Source organism: Neomonachus schauinslandi, chromosome 14, assembly GCF_002201575.2.
Source record: "Neomonachus schauinslandi chromosome 14, ASM220157v2, whole genome shotgun sequence".
NCBI classification, from domain to species: domain Eukaryota; kingdom Metazoa; phylum Chordata; class Mammalia; order Carnivora; family Phocidae; genus Neomonachus; species Neomonachus schauinslandi.
The window spans coordinates 64,043,069-64,058,501 of NC_058416.1; the positions used below are offsets into that span (position 1 = coordinate 64,043,069).

At 52.5% G+C, this 15,433-nt stretch overlaps 1 protein-coding gene across 1 annotated transcript in view; it reads right to left on the reverse strand.

Annotated features, from left to right (window-relative positions):
- Positions 1-15,433, reverse strand: part of CLTCL1 (clathrin heavy chain like 1) — a 102,218-nt gene that overhangs the window by 3,604 nt on the left and 83,181 nt on the right. Inside the window, exons 23-30 of the mRNA XM_021690873.1 lie at positions 14,228-14,392; positions 12,258-12,365; positions 9,450-9,617; positions 9,219-9,368; positions 5,432-5,563; positions 4,717-4,827; positions 4,262-4,432; positions 762-983 (exon numbers count right to left, since the gene is read on the reverse strand). Coding sequence (XP_021546548.1) covers positions 762-983; positions 4,262-4,432; positions 4,717-4,827; positions 5,432-5,563; positions 9,219-9,368; positions 9,450-9,617; positions 12,258-12,365; positions 14,228-14,392 — 1,227 coding nt within the window. The remainder of the gene's footprint in view (positions 1-761; positions 984-4,261; positions 4,433-4,716; positions 4,828-5,431; positions 5,564-9,218; positions 9,369-9,449; positions 9,618-12,257; positions 12,366-14,227; positions 14,393-15,433) is intronic.

The following is a 15,433-nucleotide window of genomic DNA, read 5'->3' on the forward strand; positions in this document are numbered from 1 at the left end:
TCAATTAGGCCCCTGACCAGAACTCCTAGGGCTTCAACACACACGGAGAGTTAAATTCAGACACTCCCACCTCGTTAAACAGCTCATCAACCTGCAAAGAAAGAGTAGGATGCTAGGGCCACCAAGTGATATCTGGAGTGGTAGAAGCAACAGTTACTGAGACATGAGTATGGCCCTGAGGCCAGGGAGATGTGGGTCTGAGCCCATGTCTTCACCTGTCAGCTTTGGACCCAAACCTGTGACTACAGCTGTAGAGTGGATGACTACCTACCTGTCCAGGTGTTACCATTCCTACTAAGTGCTCAGCAAAAGGGGGGTTACCATGACAGGTCTGCCAACAAATGCAACCCGAACTCCACCAGAGGCGCCCTGAGAGGTGAACTGACTGCACAGGGACGGAGCCCACGGGCCGTGCGCTGGAGCTCTGCTACCTGCTGCCTCGCTGTTCTCAGAGCACAAGAGCCCTCGGCTGTGGGCGAGCACAGCTATTGTGCCCCCTAGCAGCGTGGGGAGAGCAAATGCAAGGGGACGGGCTCAGTTCTGCGCAGAGCTCCCCAAGGTGATTTTCTAGAATAGGTTAATGTCGGGCAGCAAACCACTGGGAAGGCATGAGGCCACTCTCCAGGGTGGGTGGGGCTGGCTGGCCAACCTGGGCTGGCCCCCCACAGGCCACTGGCCACCACGGGGCCTCTGCACGCATGGGCTAGAGCCACAGCCGTGCTACGTGGCAGCAAGGGAGCCAGGGCAGAGCCCGTACTTACTTTGCTAAGGTACTCCCTCATCACCTGGATGAAGTAGGGCATGGCCAGGTCCACGAGGTTGTGTCTCCAGGCCAGCTCCAGCACTACATCCGGGGGAAGCAGGTCGTAGCAGGTGAAGAGAGAGGCCGCGAAGCACTCCTGCTTGCCTTCCTCCAGGAACCACTGCAGCAACTTCTCAGCCAGCTCAGCGTCCCTGGACTCTGCAGCATGCTGCATGGCGTCCTGCAACCAAGGCAGACGCACAGCTCAGGTCTGCCCTACCTGGCGCTGCCGGGAGGCACTTTCTGGGTCGGTAGGACACGCAACAGTGCCAGGCTCCGTGAAGGCCATCCTCGCCTGCAGAGGGGTCTCTGTGGCTCAGCTGCCCTCCGGTAGGACGGAGTACCACCTCCAGGAGGGCTGTGGAGGGCACAGTGTGCTCCTGGCAGCAGGCTCTCACAGACCTGCTGAAATGCCAAGAGGGAGGTGACACACACAGGTGCAGGCACCCTGGGAGACGGGCTCTGGTCTTGCAGCTGGACTGGCATGCAGAGGGAGTGCATGGGACTGCCTGGGGGACAGTAACAGAGCTAGCAGGGCCTGATGTAAAGGTCAGAGTCACTGTGCTTGGCTCAACAGCCAGCGCTATCCTTCCAACTCAACATGCAGCAGCTACAAGGGACCCAGCCAGTATTCAAGAAACAGCAATCTGCCCGTTCTTCCTGACAAAAAAGTCCCCTCCAAAATCCCTGATCGCTACTTTCATATTTGCAGATTTGTCTAAAACATAAAGAATCATACCCACCCAGTGAGTAGTCATCAGTAAATTAGTGATTTCGATTTTCTAGCCACAACGATGAGAAGCAAACGGCCTAAACTGCCAGTGCGTGGTCAGCCAGCTCTCCCGGACCCTCCAGCAGCCCTCCGCAGCCCTGGACAACCTGGGCTTCCAGACACGAGACTGAAGCCCGAAGATGAGGCCTCTCGGCCGAGAGGCACAACCAGTCTCAAAGGCATTCTGGTTGCCCCCTAATTGCTGCCTGCTGTTGTGGTCCTGGCTCCTCTCCTGCTCAGTCCTCCAACATGAGACTCCCACGTGGGACCCAACGTCCTATAAGCCAGCTCTGTGGAGGCCGCTCTTGTCCCTGCTCCTGAAAGGATCCTCTCCCACCTGCCTGTTGCTTCTGCTGAGTCCTGCCTCATCCCCACGCTGTTCCTACAAAGGCACCTGTCCTTTTAATGGCAGGGGGAGGGGAGACGGCAAAGTCAGTGGAGGCTCAAGTGAAAGCTCCAGGACACCTTCAGGTCTCCCTGGACCTCTGATACCAATGCCGTCACTGCTCGGCACTCTTCCCGCATGTCCTCCAGTCCAGCAGGGCGGCCCACCCTTGGTTGGTTCATCTTCAATGTGCACCTAAAAGTGGGCACTTCTCTTCCTCCACAGGCCCGGGGACTGTCTCATGAACTCTTACAGACTCAACTGCCATCATCAGAAAGTGGACGTTTCCAGAACCATTGTGCTCCAACTGTCCAATGGCAGTTTCCTAGAGGATTCAGATGCAATGAGGCCCACAGATGCTCTCTCAGTCTGCGCCCGCCCCCTGCATCCTGGAACCAAGCTTGAATCTGAGATTCTCCCACACCTTCCCACTTCTTGTCACCACACCTGACCCATGTCACTACTGGGGCATCTACCTCGTCCCCATTCCTCAACCTCCCTTCCAAACCACTGCCAGCACTTTCCAGGGCCCTGCTCCAGGCCCTCGCCCTGTCCTTCACTGTCCCCAGCCTGCGACTATATCTCTGCAGGCTCCTGTTCTTCACTTGTGGGCATGAGCAGTCCACGAACCTACTGCCTGTTCACACACCTATGTATGGGCCCCTAGCCCTGACCTTCCCATGCCCACTTGTCCCGCTGCTCCTCAACAATCCCAGCTTCCCACATGCAGTTACCACGCCCTCTACACCACTGGCTCCTCAGGTAGAGTGAACACACCTTAAAGTGGTTACCCCTGACAGCCAAGAGCCCACTGTGCTTTTACACCCAACCTCTGCAATCTGGAAAGCATGCTTCTTATTGCTTTATGACTGTCCCAGAAGCCAGCAGTGGCTACTCACCAACCCCTCCAGGTGGCACACTATGACCGCCCACTCTCCCAGGACTTCCATGCAGGGTGGGCTCTGCTACCAAGGCATGGCTGACATGTGTGTATGTGTTGGGGGGGTGCTGTGCATCGTGGGCTCTTTAGCACCACCCTGGCCTCCACCTACTAGATGAAGCACTGCACCACCAGCTGTGACAACCAAACATTCCCTGGGGGTCAGAGTCGCCCTCACTGAAAACCAGGGCACTGGAAAGTATGCCCATGGCTTTCTGTGTGTGGCTTTGTCCTTGTGGATTCTTTCTTGCACACGTTGCTCTGAGTGGGATTGCTGGTTAGAAGGGACAGGTGGCCTTCTGGCAGTTCTCACAGCACTGCTCGCTCACTCACTAATTGCCCAAGCGATAAGGGGCTGTGCACTCAAGACCCTGGTGTGTACACTGGCAGGATGGGACAATTGGGAACCCCTAGCCAGGGGCAGTTTCCCTCTGGTGTGCTGGAGCCTCACTGCCACCTCCCAGTGCCAGTGCCTGAGGACCCTGACAAACTGTCTCAGAGTTCCCTCTGTTAGCACCCCAGGAAGGACCATGAGCACTGTCACTAAAAGGGAGGACATGTCACATAACAGTCCCAAACTGGAGGTAACAATCGGGATGAAGCTTGACGTGTCCCTGATGTCCAGGCTTCTCTGGCCTCGGCTCATGTGCCGTGAGAGAGAGACGCCTGTCCTCTTCTGAGAAAGAAACTCAGGAATGCCAAGGACAGTTCTGGGAGTAACACCTTTTAGGTCAAGCTCACGGCCTGAGAACAGGCTCCCCAGAGGCTCATGGCACGAGGAACCCTTGGAAATCAGCTTAGCCACACCGCACATTACAACAGCCCTCTCATGCAACTGCACTTTACCCCACTGGGGAGATGCTGAGGCCAGGTGGAGCGAAGGTAATGCCTTCAAGGGCCTGGGATCTCTCCAAGCAGCCCACCCTGGCCAGCAGATGCCCAGATCTGGATCAAGACCTGAGGGTGGTACTGAGCCACTGCTCAATGGCAGAAACAAGTATTGTGAATGGGATTTTCACTTTGGTGTTTTTATTCCCTATATCTTGATCAATAGAAAGTAAAGTAGGTGCCAAGTGAATGCTGCCACACTCTGTTCAGGGAGAGTGAGAGTCACAAACACCTGCTGGGAAAGATTCAACTCCATAGGAGCTAGTCTTCTGATCCAAGTAACTGTGAAGAAGCTCAATGTTAACGACAGATAATGATCTTCACCCTGTGTTCTACAAACAGGTCCCCCTTTACTTCATCCTCCTTGTCCCCACCGTAAGTATCTCCTGATAGGGGGTTGTGGCCATCTCACCAGCCCCTACCCCCAAAACATCAGGAAGCACACAGGAGCGCGTGGGGCACCGGGAAACCCACCTTGTAGAGATGGTCCTTCTTGCAGAGCTCCACGCTCTGGGCCCACCGCTTGTTGCCCTTGTACAGATAAGCCGCAATACGCCTGAACTCAATCAGCTGGTGCTTCTCTAACCGCTGTGCCAGGGCGATGTTGTCAAAGTTGTTGTAGGCATCGATGGATGCCCTCAAACCCTAGGAAGACCCGGCCTTTCCGTGGGTGAGGGACACAGTGGAGCGGACAACCAGGAATCAGTCATTGGCAGCTGCTGCCACCATGGCCTCAGAAAGGCCCCTCTTCATCCACCTCTGGTGCCTTGTGGGGCCCACAACCCCTCCTGTGCAAGGTCAGCCCTCAGAGAAGGGGGCAGGTACGAGGAGGGGCTCTCCAGTCCCTGAGTGCCCAACACTGGCTGCAGGGGTCCCTGGGGCAAAGGGAGGTCACTGCCTTCTGATAGGGCCCCTTCCCCCACACCCACCTGGTAATCCTCCTCTTCCGTCAGTAGGTGGTTGAGGGCCTCATTCACACTCTTGTTGTTGTGGCTCTGGACTGACCGCAGGTAAGGCTTCACTAGGGGCAACTGGCCTGCCTGACAAGTCAGGAGAATGGTTAGGGCACTCAAGCAAGTCATCAGGGCACTGAGCTGGGGGCACTGTGACACACTGATGGGCCAAAGTGTACAGCCTAGCTCCAGGTCTCCTTCCGGACAGCCACAACTGATATGCCCTACACATACTAACACATGAAGGGCTGCCTGGGTTACTGAGTAAATGCCAATTTCGTCTATGGATATTTTGGCTGAAAGACAAAGCTGTATCTGAAACCTAAAGCAGTTTGATACATTTAATCTTTACATTTGCTGGGGATCAATTTAAAAAACTACTTATTAAGGAATGGGGTGTCTGGGCGGCTCAGTGGATTAAGTGTCTGCCTTCGGCTCAGGTCATGATCCTGGGGTCCTGGGATCGAGCCCCACGTTAGGCTCCCTACTCAGCGGGGAGCCTGCTTCTCCCTCTCCCTCTGCTGCTCCTTCTACTTGTGTTCTCTCTCTCGCTCTCAAATAAATAAAACCTTTAAAAAGAAATAAATAAAATCTTTTAACAAAAATAAAAATAAATTATTTATTAAGAAATTACACTCAGATGACCTTGGCCCAATACCCTTCTCTGGCTCTGGGATGCTGGCTGACTCACCTTTGCAAAGAAGCCAACAGTCCGGGTGTGGTCTAGCCGGGGCGCCAGCACAAGCAACAGGTCGTTGATGAGCAGAGGTTTGTAATCCAAATAGAACTGCAGGGCTTTATAGTAGAGCTCCACATTGGCAACCTATGGGTGGAGACAGAGCTAAGGGTTGGCTCCTGTCAATCCCCAGGCTGCCCCACCCACCTGTCTCAAATGCAGCACACTCCACCATAACTCCTTCCAGTTTTTGCCCAAATGCACTTTATTAGTGAGGTCTGTTGTGACTGCCCCTTTCAAGACCAAACACTCCCTCCCAACACGCCCCCCTTCCCACCTGACATTTTTCTCCTCAGTGACCTAAAAGGCAGGCCTTTGTTTCCTGCCTCGCCCTAGTATCTGATGCAGGGTCGATGCTCAGGTAGTATCTGTTGAGTGAATGAATGAGGGGTAACAGGCCAGGATAAACCCGAACATCAAAACATGGTTTTATCCAAGCAAGATTCCCCCAGTCCTCCCTGGAAGCTCACCCTGAGCTGTAAGCAAATCCATAACACATCCTATTATGTTTTCACTGCTCTTAGACAAGACACCATGGTATGCAGAGGGCTGAGTCGTTCCAGGCTGACCCTGTGTCTCTAGGAAGGCCACCCTCCTAGGCCTGCTGATAGTGGGGCCTGGTGTTCAGAGGAGAACAAGGTGGTTCCTACCTCCAAAGGGACGTGTGCCAGGTCTGTGGTGATCAGCATGTCCAAGGGAGCATGCAGAGGTCCAAGGGTGCACACAAAATGTAGCAACATTAGAGTCATGCTGGGTGGAGGGGGTGGGCACAGTGGGAGCTTTCTAGTAACACTAGGTCCAAGTAAGCCAGCAGCAATGTGGGCCCAGTGACATCTGCAGACCACATGGCAGAGGAAGAGGACTACCCACAGCCCCCCTCATTACTGGTACCCTTTTTGGTTACTGACTTTATCCTCCTCCCCAGTCCCTGGCTTGGATTTGCCCCTCTCAGAGCAGAGCACTCACTGTCACCACAGATTTTGACCTAGACTGGCCTCGGGGTCCCTGGTGCTGTCCCTGTCGGTGCCCCCCCCCTTCCCCTGGGCACACTTGCTTTAGAACTCTGGAACCTGCTAATCTTCCAGCCAGGCCCTTTTACTCAATGGTATCTGGACCCAATCAGACTAGATGTCTAGCCAGACTAGATGTCTAACAAGCAGAAAGGGCAGTGGGGATGTAAGGTGGGGTAGAAGGGCAGGGGTACACTGGATAACCCGCTTTCCCCGCCTTTGGAACAAGTCATTGCTGCCTTCACTAAAGCATGGCCAGAGTGCTCCACATCCCTCTGCTGAGACAGCTTAAGGCAGAGCACAACTGGCCAGGCTCCATTCCCTCACTGCAGTGACTATGAAGCTGGACATGAGCAGGCCCAACCACTCTGGGTGGGTGGGTCCACAGACATGTGTTGTGTTGGGCTGAGCCACTGATCTGGTGACATCTGGCCCTCTCTGAAGCATCCACTGCTCCCATCTAGGGCATTGGCGTCTGTGTGGCACCATCTTGTGGAGCCAAGCACCAGAATAGGAGCACCAACAAGGTCATACCCACTTGTGCAGTATGTAAGGATGGCCACTGCTGCCCCAAGACTAGGGACGGGGCATTATTCCTGTTTTGAAGAAGAGAAACAGGCTCAAAGATTCTGTCACGAGCTCAAGGGTGACCAGTGAGGGTGCTCTGGCTCCTGACAGTTACTGCACTACCTGTGAGAAGCACCTACTGCAGGCCAGGCACTTGCTGCTGCTCACTTGGCAGGCAGGAAACATGTCCATTTTATGGATGGGGTCACTGAGGTTCACAGTGATGACACTAGCTCACAGTGACAGAGACAGCAAATGGCTGAGATGCAACCCAGGTCTGTGTCACCCCTGCCTGGCCCTCCACCACTCAGTCCTGTGGCCAGATGATTCTAAAGCTCTCCTGTTGTGTGCCCAGAGTCCTGTTGTGTGCCAAGGCCTCTCTGCCAGGCCACTACACCAGCCACCACACCAGGTAGGTGTCCTCTACATCCCTCCTCCACATGCAAACTGACAAGGGTCTCTCACATAGCAGAGAGGCAGAGGCATCAAGAACAGAACTCAGCTGTCAGCTGCATGAACACTGTTTTGCCCCAAGAAATGGTCTTGTCGGGGCACCTGGGTGGCTCAGTTGGTTAAGCATCTACCTTCGGCTCAGGTCATGATCCCAGGGTCCTGGGATTGAGCCCCACATCGGGCTCCCTGCTCAGCGGGGAGTCTGCTTCTCCCCGTCCCTCCTCCTCCCCTGCTTGTGCTTTCTCACTCTCTCTCAAATAAAGTCTTAAAAAAAGAAAAAAAAGGACATGGTCTTGTCTGCAAGCATGTGACCTCGGACCCAAGATGTCATGCTGACTTCCACCTCTCCTCAGGAATCTTCTGATCCTGACCACCATCAAGGTAGACCGCACTCGGGTCATGGGCCACATCAGCTGCCTGGACAGCTTATAACGCCGCAGACACCACTAAGAAACAAAAAGCACTGTCACCTCAACCATGGCATGTCATCAACTTTAAAATGCACCCCGATATCATTTGAGTTCAATGTGAAAAAACCATGCCTAGAATTGATCAAGTATGGGTTTTCCAGCATGTTTTTCTTGTGTGCTGGGGGCACAGGAACATGAAATCTGCCCACTCTTCCATCAGCAACCTGTAGACCTGTATAGGGTGGGATGTCTGCAGAAGGCCACCGATTTCACATACCACCACACTAAATAGCACTGACGTGTGTGACCTCAGACGCTGAGACCTGGCTAGGTACCCCACCCGTCACCCACACCTGCCCTCAGCGGCCATATGTAGAACAGAAGGTAGACAACTCCCTGACCCAGATGGTGAGGAGCCAATGCCCCCCGCCATCCCTCCTGGGAGCAACAGGACCGACACACAGTCAAAATGCTATCTTTCACTGACATACAGCAAATGGGAGAGACCTGTGGACAAGTTATTCATGTAAGGCCACTGCGACAAAACGAGGACACTCAAAGCAAAAGACCCGGGACTGATGACAGAAAGCTTCATCCCCTCACCTTCAAATACACAGGGCTCACAGAGGAGGAGAAGCTTGGAAGCTGGGCCCACGCTGAGCCCAGAAACAAAACAGCAGAGGCCTGCTCAGTGCCTGCACCCAGACCTGACACCTTCTAACAGTATTTGGCAGCTGGTGGAATAGTTCAGCACCCTGGTTTAGCCCAACTAGACTACTGGAGGGTGGATGCTCCGAGGAAGGGTGGGGACCCAGAGGCCAGCAGATCCGGGTTCATGAATCCACCTCTACAGGTGTCCGTGCTCCTTTGGGGCTAGCAGTTTTAGGGGCAGAGATGTGAAGAAAAAATATGCCAGATGGTAGAAAATATGAAACAATACAACAGGAAATGGTATAGACGGGGTCTGGAGGTGGGTCCCAATCTGATAGGGCAGAAGGAAGAGCAAACACCAGGGTCTGGCTGTTCAGGACCCTGTGGGGGAGTGAGGTAGGGAGAGTGGTCCTAGGCCCTGCCCCGCCTGTAGCCTGGCTTTGGGGCCAAGGCCAGTCACTACCCTTCCTAAGCATCCATCATTCCCTTTGTGCAGAATCACCATGACCTCCACAGAGGGCAGTGAGACCCTCACAAGATGAAGGCAAACACAAACACACCCTGGGGCGCACACACTGGCATTCATCCTGCCCGCCCCTAGGCTAGGCTGGGCAGAGGCAGACAGGAGATGGTGCTCAGGCACCCTGTTACCTTGGTAATGACATCCTTGAACTGCCCTTCCCTCCAGGCGTCAGTAGGGTGATTGATCATGGTAAGGACGGCATTGTCGTACTCTTCATACTTGTCATAGAGGAACACCAGCTCTGCCCAGAGGTGCGCCTGCTCTGCAGCTCTCAGCACCTGGGAGGGTAGCCAAGGCCGAGGGCTGGGCTTGTGCCCACATGCACACGGCAGCCAGAACCTCAAAGAGGGCTAGATTACCTTTGGGATGTTGACTCGGGACCAGAAGAGCTCCAGGTGCTCTGGCATCTTCTGAGGCTTGAATTTGGAGTAGAGGATGGCCAGCTCTGTGAACATGCCCATGTGGGCCCGCTCCAGGCCCAGGGCTGCCTCCAGCAGAGAGATCAGTTCCTCAAAGTAGCCCCGATCCTGACAGACGAACAGACATGCTTGAGGTAGGGCAAACACACCCGGGGTGGCCAGCCCTGCTCTCTCGGTTACGCACTCTGGTTCCAGCCCGCCTGACGTGTCTGAGCTGAGTCTGACTGGTTTCCATCACATTAATGCCCAAAAACCTCAAGGGCCACCCCCAGAGGACGATTTCACACCCTCCTCATTCCCTGTCTTCACTGTGTGGATAACCTTGCTCCTGCTTCACTGAGCAATGGAAGCCATTAGGAGCAAATGTCTGTGTTGACCCTACCAGCATCTGTACCCATGTCTACTCGCATGCTGCTTGTGCTCCTGGCTTAGGCCCCAGCACCTGCCACCTACTGAGGCTGATGGGCCAGTAAACTGTCCCTTTCTCTCTGGGCATCAGCTTCTCCCTCCACAGCTTGCCTTTAGCAAACATCCTTATTCTCCCATCCTGAAATGCTCTTTCTTGATTCCATGGACCCTACCATTGCCATACCATTTTTCTACTCTTTGCAGCAAAACTCCTCAGCAGGATCCCTCCCTCCTGGGCACAGATGCCTTGTTCTCTGTAACTTCTTACTTTACCCCAACCCATGTTGGAGAGCCCTAGGCTCGCTTTCTGCTATTCTTTATCTGCCCCCACCCCCCTGACCTCACTCAAATTGCGTGTCTTTATGTCCCATCTGTGTGTCAACCAATGGCTCCTATTTCATTTCTCGAGCTGAGTTTCTTCTCTGAGTCCCAGGCCCTGTTTCCCTCTGCCCCCCACCCCCGACACCTCTAGGCAAACATCCAATTGGCAGCTCAAACTTGGTATGTCCAAAACTTAATCCCTGTCCTTCCCTTCCATCAGTCTCTGCCTTTAGTCTTCCCCACGTCTACTAGTGAGAACTCTATCTCTAACTGTTCAGGCCCAAAATAAATGGAGTCATCCTTACCTTTTTCCTCTCTCCCACACACAATCTACTAGCATACTGACTCAGCTGCACCCTCAAAAACCCCCAAACCTGACCGCCTGATCACTTCTTACCCCACATCACCCGTCCTAGGGCTCTCCTGGCTGCCACCTGCCCGCTCCTTTCCCCAGAAGGGGCTGTTCACAACACGCAAGCCAGAATGGCCCCTTACCTTCAGGTCCCGTGTCTGGCTGTGAGTCCTTCATGATGGCCTGTGTTCCCCCCAACCTCCCCTCCCCAGGGCCCTTCCTTAAATACTTGGCACATTCCTGCCTCCGGACTCTGCCCTGGCTGCTGACCCTTCCTTCAGATTTCCCCATGACCAGGCCCCTCAATTTCTCCAGGTCTCTTTTCAGGGTCACCCTCTCAATTAGTATGACCTTGATGGCCCCTTCATGAAGTTTCACCCAGGCACTGCTCGTCCCCAAACAGGTTCCACTGTTCCTGTAACTCATCACTTCCAAACGTGATGTTTGTGGCCTGTCAACCTCATTGAATGTGAATTCAACTGAATGAGGGTTTTTTTGTTTTGTTTACTGATACCATTATCTAGAATAATGCCCAGCATATGGCAGGTACTCCAACACTTGCTGAACAAATGAAGTATTCTGTCAGTCACTAGACTGCTTTATTACTTTCCCCGTTTACTTTACAGTTTTATTTCTTGAGCTTCTGTGGAATAGGAAAGCATCTGTCACTGAAAAGTCATCCAGCCTAGCTTGACATTTTAGACTCCAGTGGCCCTCACTTTCATAAGCTCATAGGCCCCTTGAACCCTGCGACTCACTAAGTTCCCCCATAGCCCTTACTATCCCCTCAGTGACAGGGGGCTGGGGCTTGAGTTCCATGGGTACAGTAACACTGCTGAGCAAAATCCAATTTTCAGTCTACCCTGCTGACCCCACACTTCCACACATGCAGTTCCAGGACAGAGGCCCGGGCCCTGAATACACTGATGTCTGTCAACCATTTGATAGAGAAGATGAACTATGACACTAACACAGATAGCTCCTACTCTTCAAAGGTCCCTTGGGGTTCCCTACCCGGGACTGTTGCATGTCCTCCATCTCTATGGTACCTGATAATCATACCCTCTGTGGGCCACACACTCTAGGGGATTGGGGTATGGGCTGTGTTTCTGCCATGACTTGTTCCCAGCAAGGTACCCAAGGATTATCCACATGTGCAAGCCACTGGCTAGGCTTCTGAAGGTCCAAGGACACAAGAAGAGGGGGGAGTACTCTTTTTTTTTTTTTTTTAAAGATTTTATTTATTTATTTGAGAGAGAGAGAGAATGAGAGAGAGCACATGAGAGGGGGGAGGGTCAGAGGGAGAAGCACACTCCCTGCCGAGCAGGGAGCCCGATGCGGGACTCGATCCAGGGACTCCAGGATCATGACCTGAGCCGAAGGCAGTCACTTAACCAACTGAGCCACCCAGGCGCCCGAGGGGGGAGTACTCTTAAAAACACAAATACCAGCCTGCAGTTAGGTCCAGGATACCTAACACACCAATCTGATTTGTGGATGGGTCGTCTATCACATGAAAAGACTTTCCCATAGAGACAGTGCTTTGTATGCCTACCTGAGGATGTGACACATACTAAGGGGATGAGCGTCCCTTTATGTGGAGTGTTTAGGTGTCATTCATCATCTCCACTGCTGGTAGAAATCATCTCTGGCCAGAGACTAGTTACCTGGTAATAGCGTATCAGCTCCTCCAGCTCATCTGCGTGAATGACAATGTGAAGACCACACAGCTGTGCAAGGTGGAACTCCTGCCCATCCACGCATGCAAAGCACACCTATGGGAGGGAAGGCCAGAGAATGTGAGTGTCCCCAAGGGCACAGTGCCACAAGAGCTGGCTGCCGGGATGCAACTACAAATGCAGAAATACCAGCAAACAGGGTTTTTAAAGTTAGATTCTGAACAAGTAAATAACTGAAAGGTGAGCTGCGTGAGACTGGGAGAAAAAATAATGCCATTTCTAATCTGCAGGCCAAAGGAGTATTTGAGATTGCAGAGAGAAGAGGACTCATGCATTACTTCTAAGCTCTGAGATGTGAAAGTCTCTTTAGGGGACAGGAAAGCAATGCTGGACTTTCCAGTTTGGGGTTTGAAAACGGTTTAACAAAGTTCAAGAATAACTGTCAAAGCAGTACAGTTCATCTGAGTGCTGTTTATTTGGGAGGAGCTTACTTTAATAAATATATATATATATATATATTTTTTAAAGATTTTATTTATTTATGTGAGAGACAGAGAGAGAGAGAGAGAGCACATGAGAGGGGGGAGGGTCAGAGGGAGAAGCAGACTCCCCACTGAGCAGGGAGCCTGATGCAGGACTCGATCCTGGGACTCCAGGATTATAACCTGAGCTGAAGGCAGTTGCTTAACCAACTGAGCCACCCAGGCACCCTAATAAATATTTTTTAAACTGAGCTTTTGTTTTAGGCACTCTGCAGTATATACACTCAATGATAACAAGTTCTAGGAAGTAAAAAGAAGCCCCCCGGGCTTCTGCTCAGAAAGACTCAGAAGGGGCCCTTGAGTTGCTTGCTCCCTCCTTCCTTTTTCTTTCTTTCTCTCTCTCTCCCCCTCCCTCCCTTCTTCCTTCCTTAGATTTTATTTATTTATTGAGAGAAAGAGAGAACACATGAGCAGGGGGAGGGGAAGAAAGAGATTCCCCGCTCAGCAGGGAGCCCCACTTGGGGCTTGATCCCAGGACCCTGAGATCATGACCTGAGCCCAAGTCAGATGCTTAACCAACAGAGCCACCCAGGTGCCCCTAAGCTGCTCTTTTTTCAATGGCTGAAGAGAGACCTCATACCCACAGGCAAAGCTGGCTTCTCTTGAGGTTTCCCTACCTCCCCATCTTCTATATAGGCATGTGTTTTCATGGTAGATAAGGCAGAAAACCCAGATAAACAAAAATAGTCCCACAACCCAGAGATAACTGGTCATTACCTCGAAACACAACTGTTACCAGCTATATTTCTTGTGATACAGCACCCACCAGATCTCTCTCTCACATACTCACACACAGAATGGAATTACCCTGCACATTCTACTTATGTTTCTCACAGAATACTCAAAACCTCCCCTCCCATAACCTTGCCTATTCATTTTGGTAAAGTTGCAATATGTACATTATTTAACCATGCCCTTGATATTAGACATTTATGTTGATTTTAATCTTTTATTAAACAGTACTTCAGAGATTCATTGAAGCTAAATCTTTTGTACCTCTCTTTACAAACTTTTTTCTACTTACAGATAATTCTGGTATTAACCAAGAGCTAGAAGACGTGCCCTACCAATTTACTACAAAAGACCAAAAATGCCAATTTACACTGATTATACCACTAATAAGGTGGTTTTTAAAAATATCTTAAATTATGACACTACTTCTCATACTGATAATTCCATGCTATTAAGACAGCCTCTGGGAGCTGACTGGTCCAAAACAGAGCTCTCCAAGGCCTTTGTTTCAATCACAAATGCAAGCTTACGAGGTTCTCTGAGCCTTCCCAGAAGACTCGGAACCCTGCCTGGACAAGGCAGTCGTCCAGACACATCCCATCTGGCACAAGGGTGTGGAGGAAGGAAGGACAAGGAGGAAAGGCTTGAGAGACTAGTGGTGTCCTGGAGACTTCCTATGCTTACCTCCTTCCACGTCCGGGTGCTGTTGGCCTTGCGGCTGCTGTCCACCGCTGCCTGGTACTCCCCGAGGTGGACCAGGGTGGAAGCCAGGCGGGCAAAGTTAGAAACACTGCTGTACAGCAGCTTGGCAGCCTCATACATTCCCTCCTCGTAACAGCGGTCTCCAACCTACGAACAACCAGGTAGCTTTGCTGAGACCTTCTTAAATGGGAAGATTCTCCAGAGATGGTCTAAAGTTCCTAGGTGGCAGGGGTATTTCTGTTTTCAAAGAAGGCGAGTACCGTTCTGATCACACAGCAGCCTGGGCTACACAGAGCTTCTGAAGGATAAAGTGTGCCCCTCAGGCCCTGGATCCACTCTCCACCGCCTGCTCCTGTGTCTGCTGGCTGTCATCTCCCACATTTGCACCCCAGTGGGCCTGGCCTCAGAGGTGTGCTCCTTGCTGCTTCCAGGCCAGTCCCCTCCGCCCCACTAACAGCTGCCCACCAGAGAATGGCCTGCCAGGGATCACACACCAGCCCTGGTTCTTGCTGCCACCCGTAGATCTTGCTCATTCCCTGAGAGCTTTAGCTTTCTTTGACTTCCTCTGCTCTGAGGACCTTGCATCTCTCCTGACAACAGCCAGTCACTGTCAGCTGCCAACCCTGGGAAGCCTGGTACAAGAACCTACTCTCTGCCTACCGCCTCCCCTCCTTTCCAGCTCACCACCACCTCCAGACACCCCAAGTCCTGCCCACCATCCCCATCTGCGACCGGCCAACTCTCCTCCTGGCTTGCTGGCTGTTGGCAAGCCATGTGGCTCTACCCTCACTGCCATGGTTGCACTTGGCTGTACTCACTAGGCCAAACCCCAGTCCTGCTTAGAGCGGTTTCTCTGCCAACTCCGCACCCAAGACCACAGAGCTAAATTCAGACAGCCAAAACCCAAAGTGCCACCCAGGCTCTTAAACTTCATGATGATGGCCCTAGAGGAACACACAACACTAGCAATCCTACTCCCTCAGCCCAGGTACTCGCTCCTTGTCCATCATTCATTTCCTATCTTCTCTCCCCAAATCTCCAGCAACTCAAGCTGAGTGCCTGGCTTCCCAAACCCTGAGGAGACAGACACAACCAGAAGAGCCCTTCCATAAGCACCAGGACTGAGCCTGCCCCCTTGCTGCATCTATGGTCCTCACCTGGCCCCAACGCCAACCCCACTGGTGCACA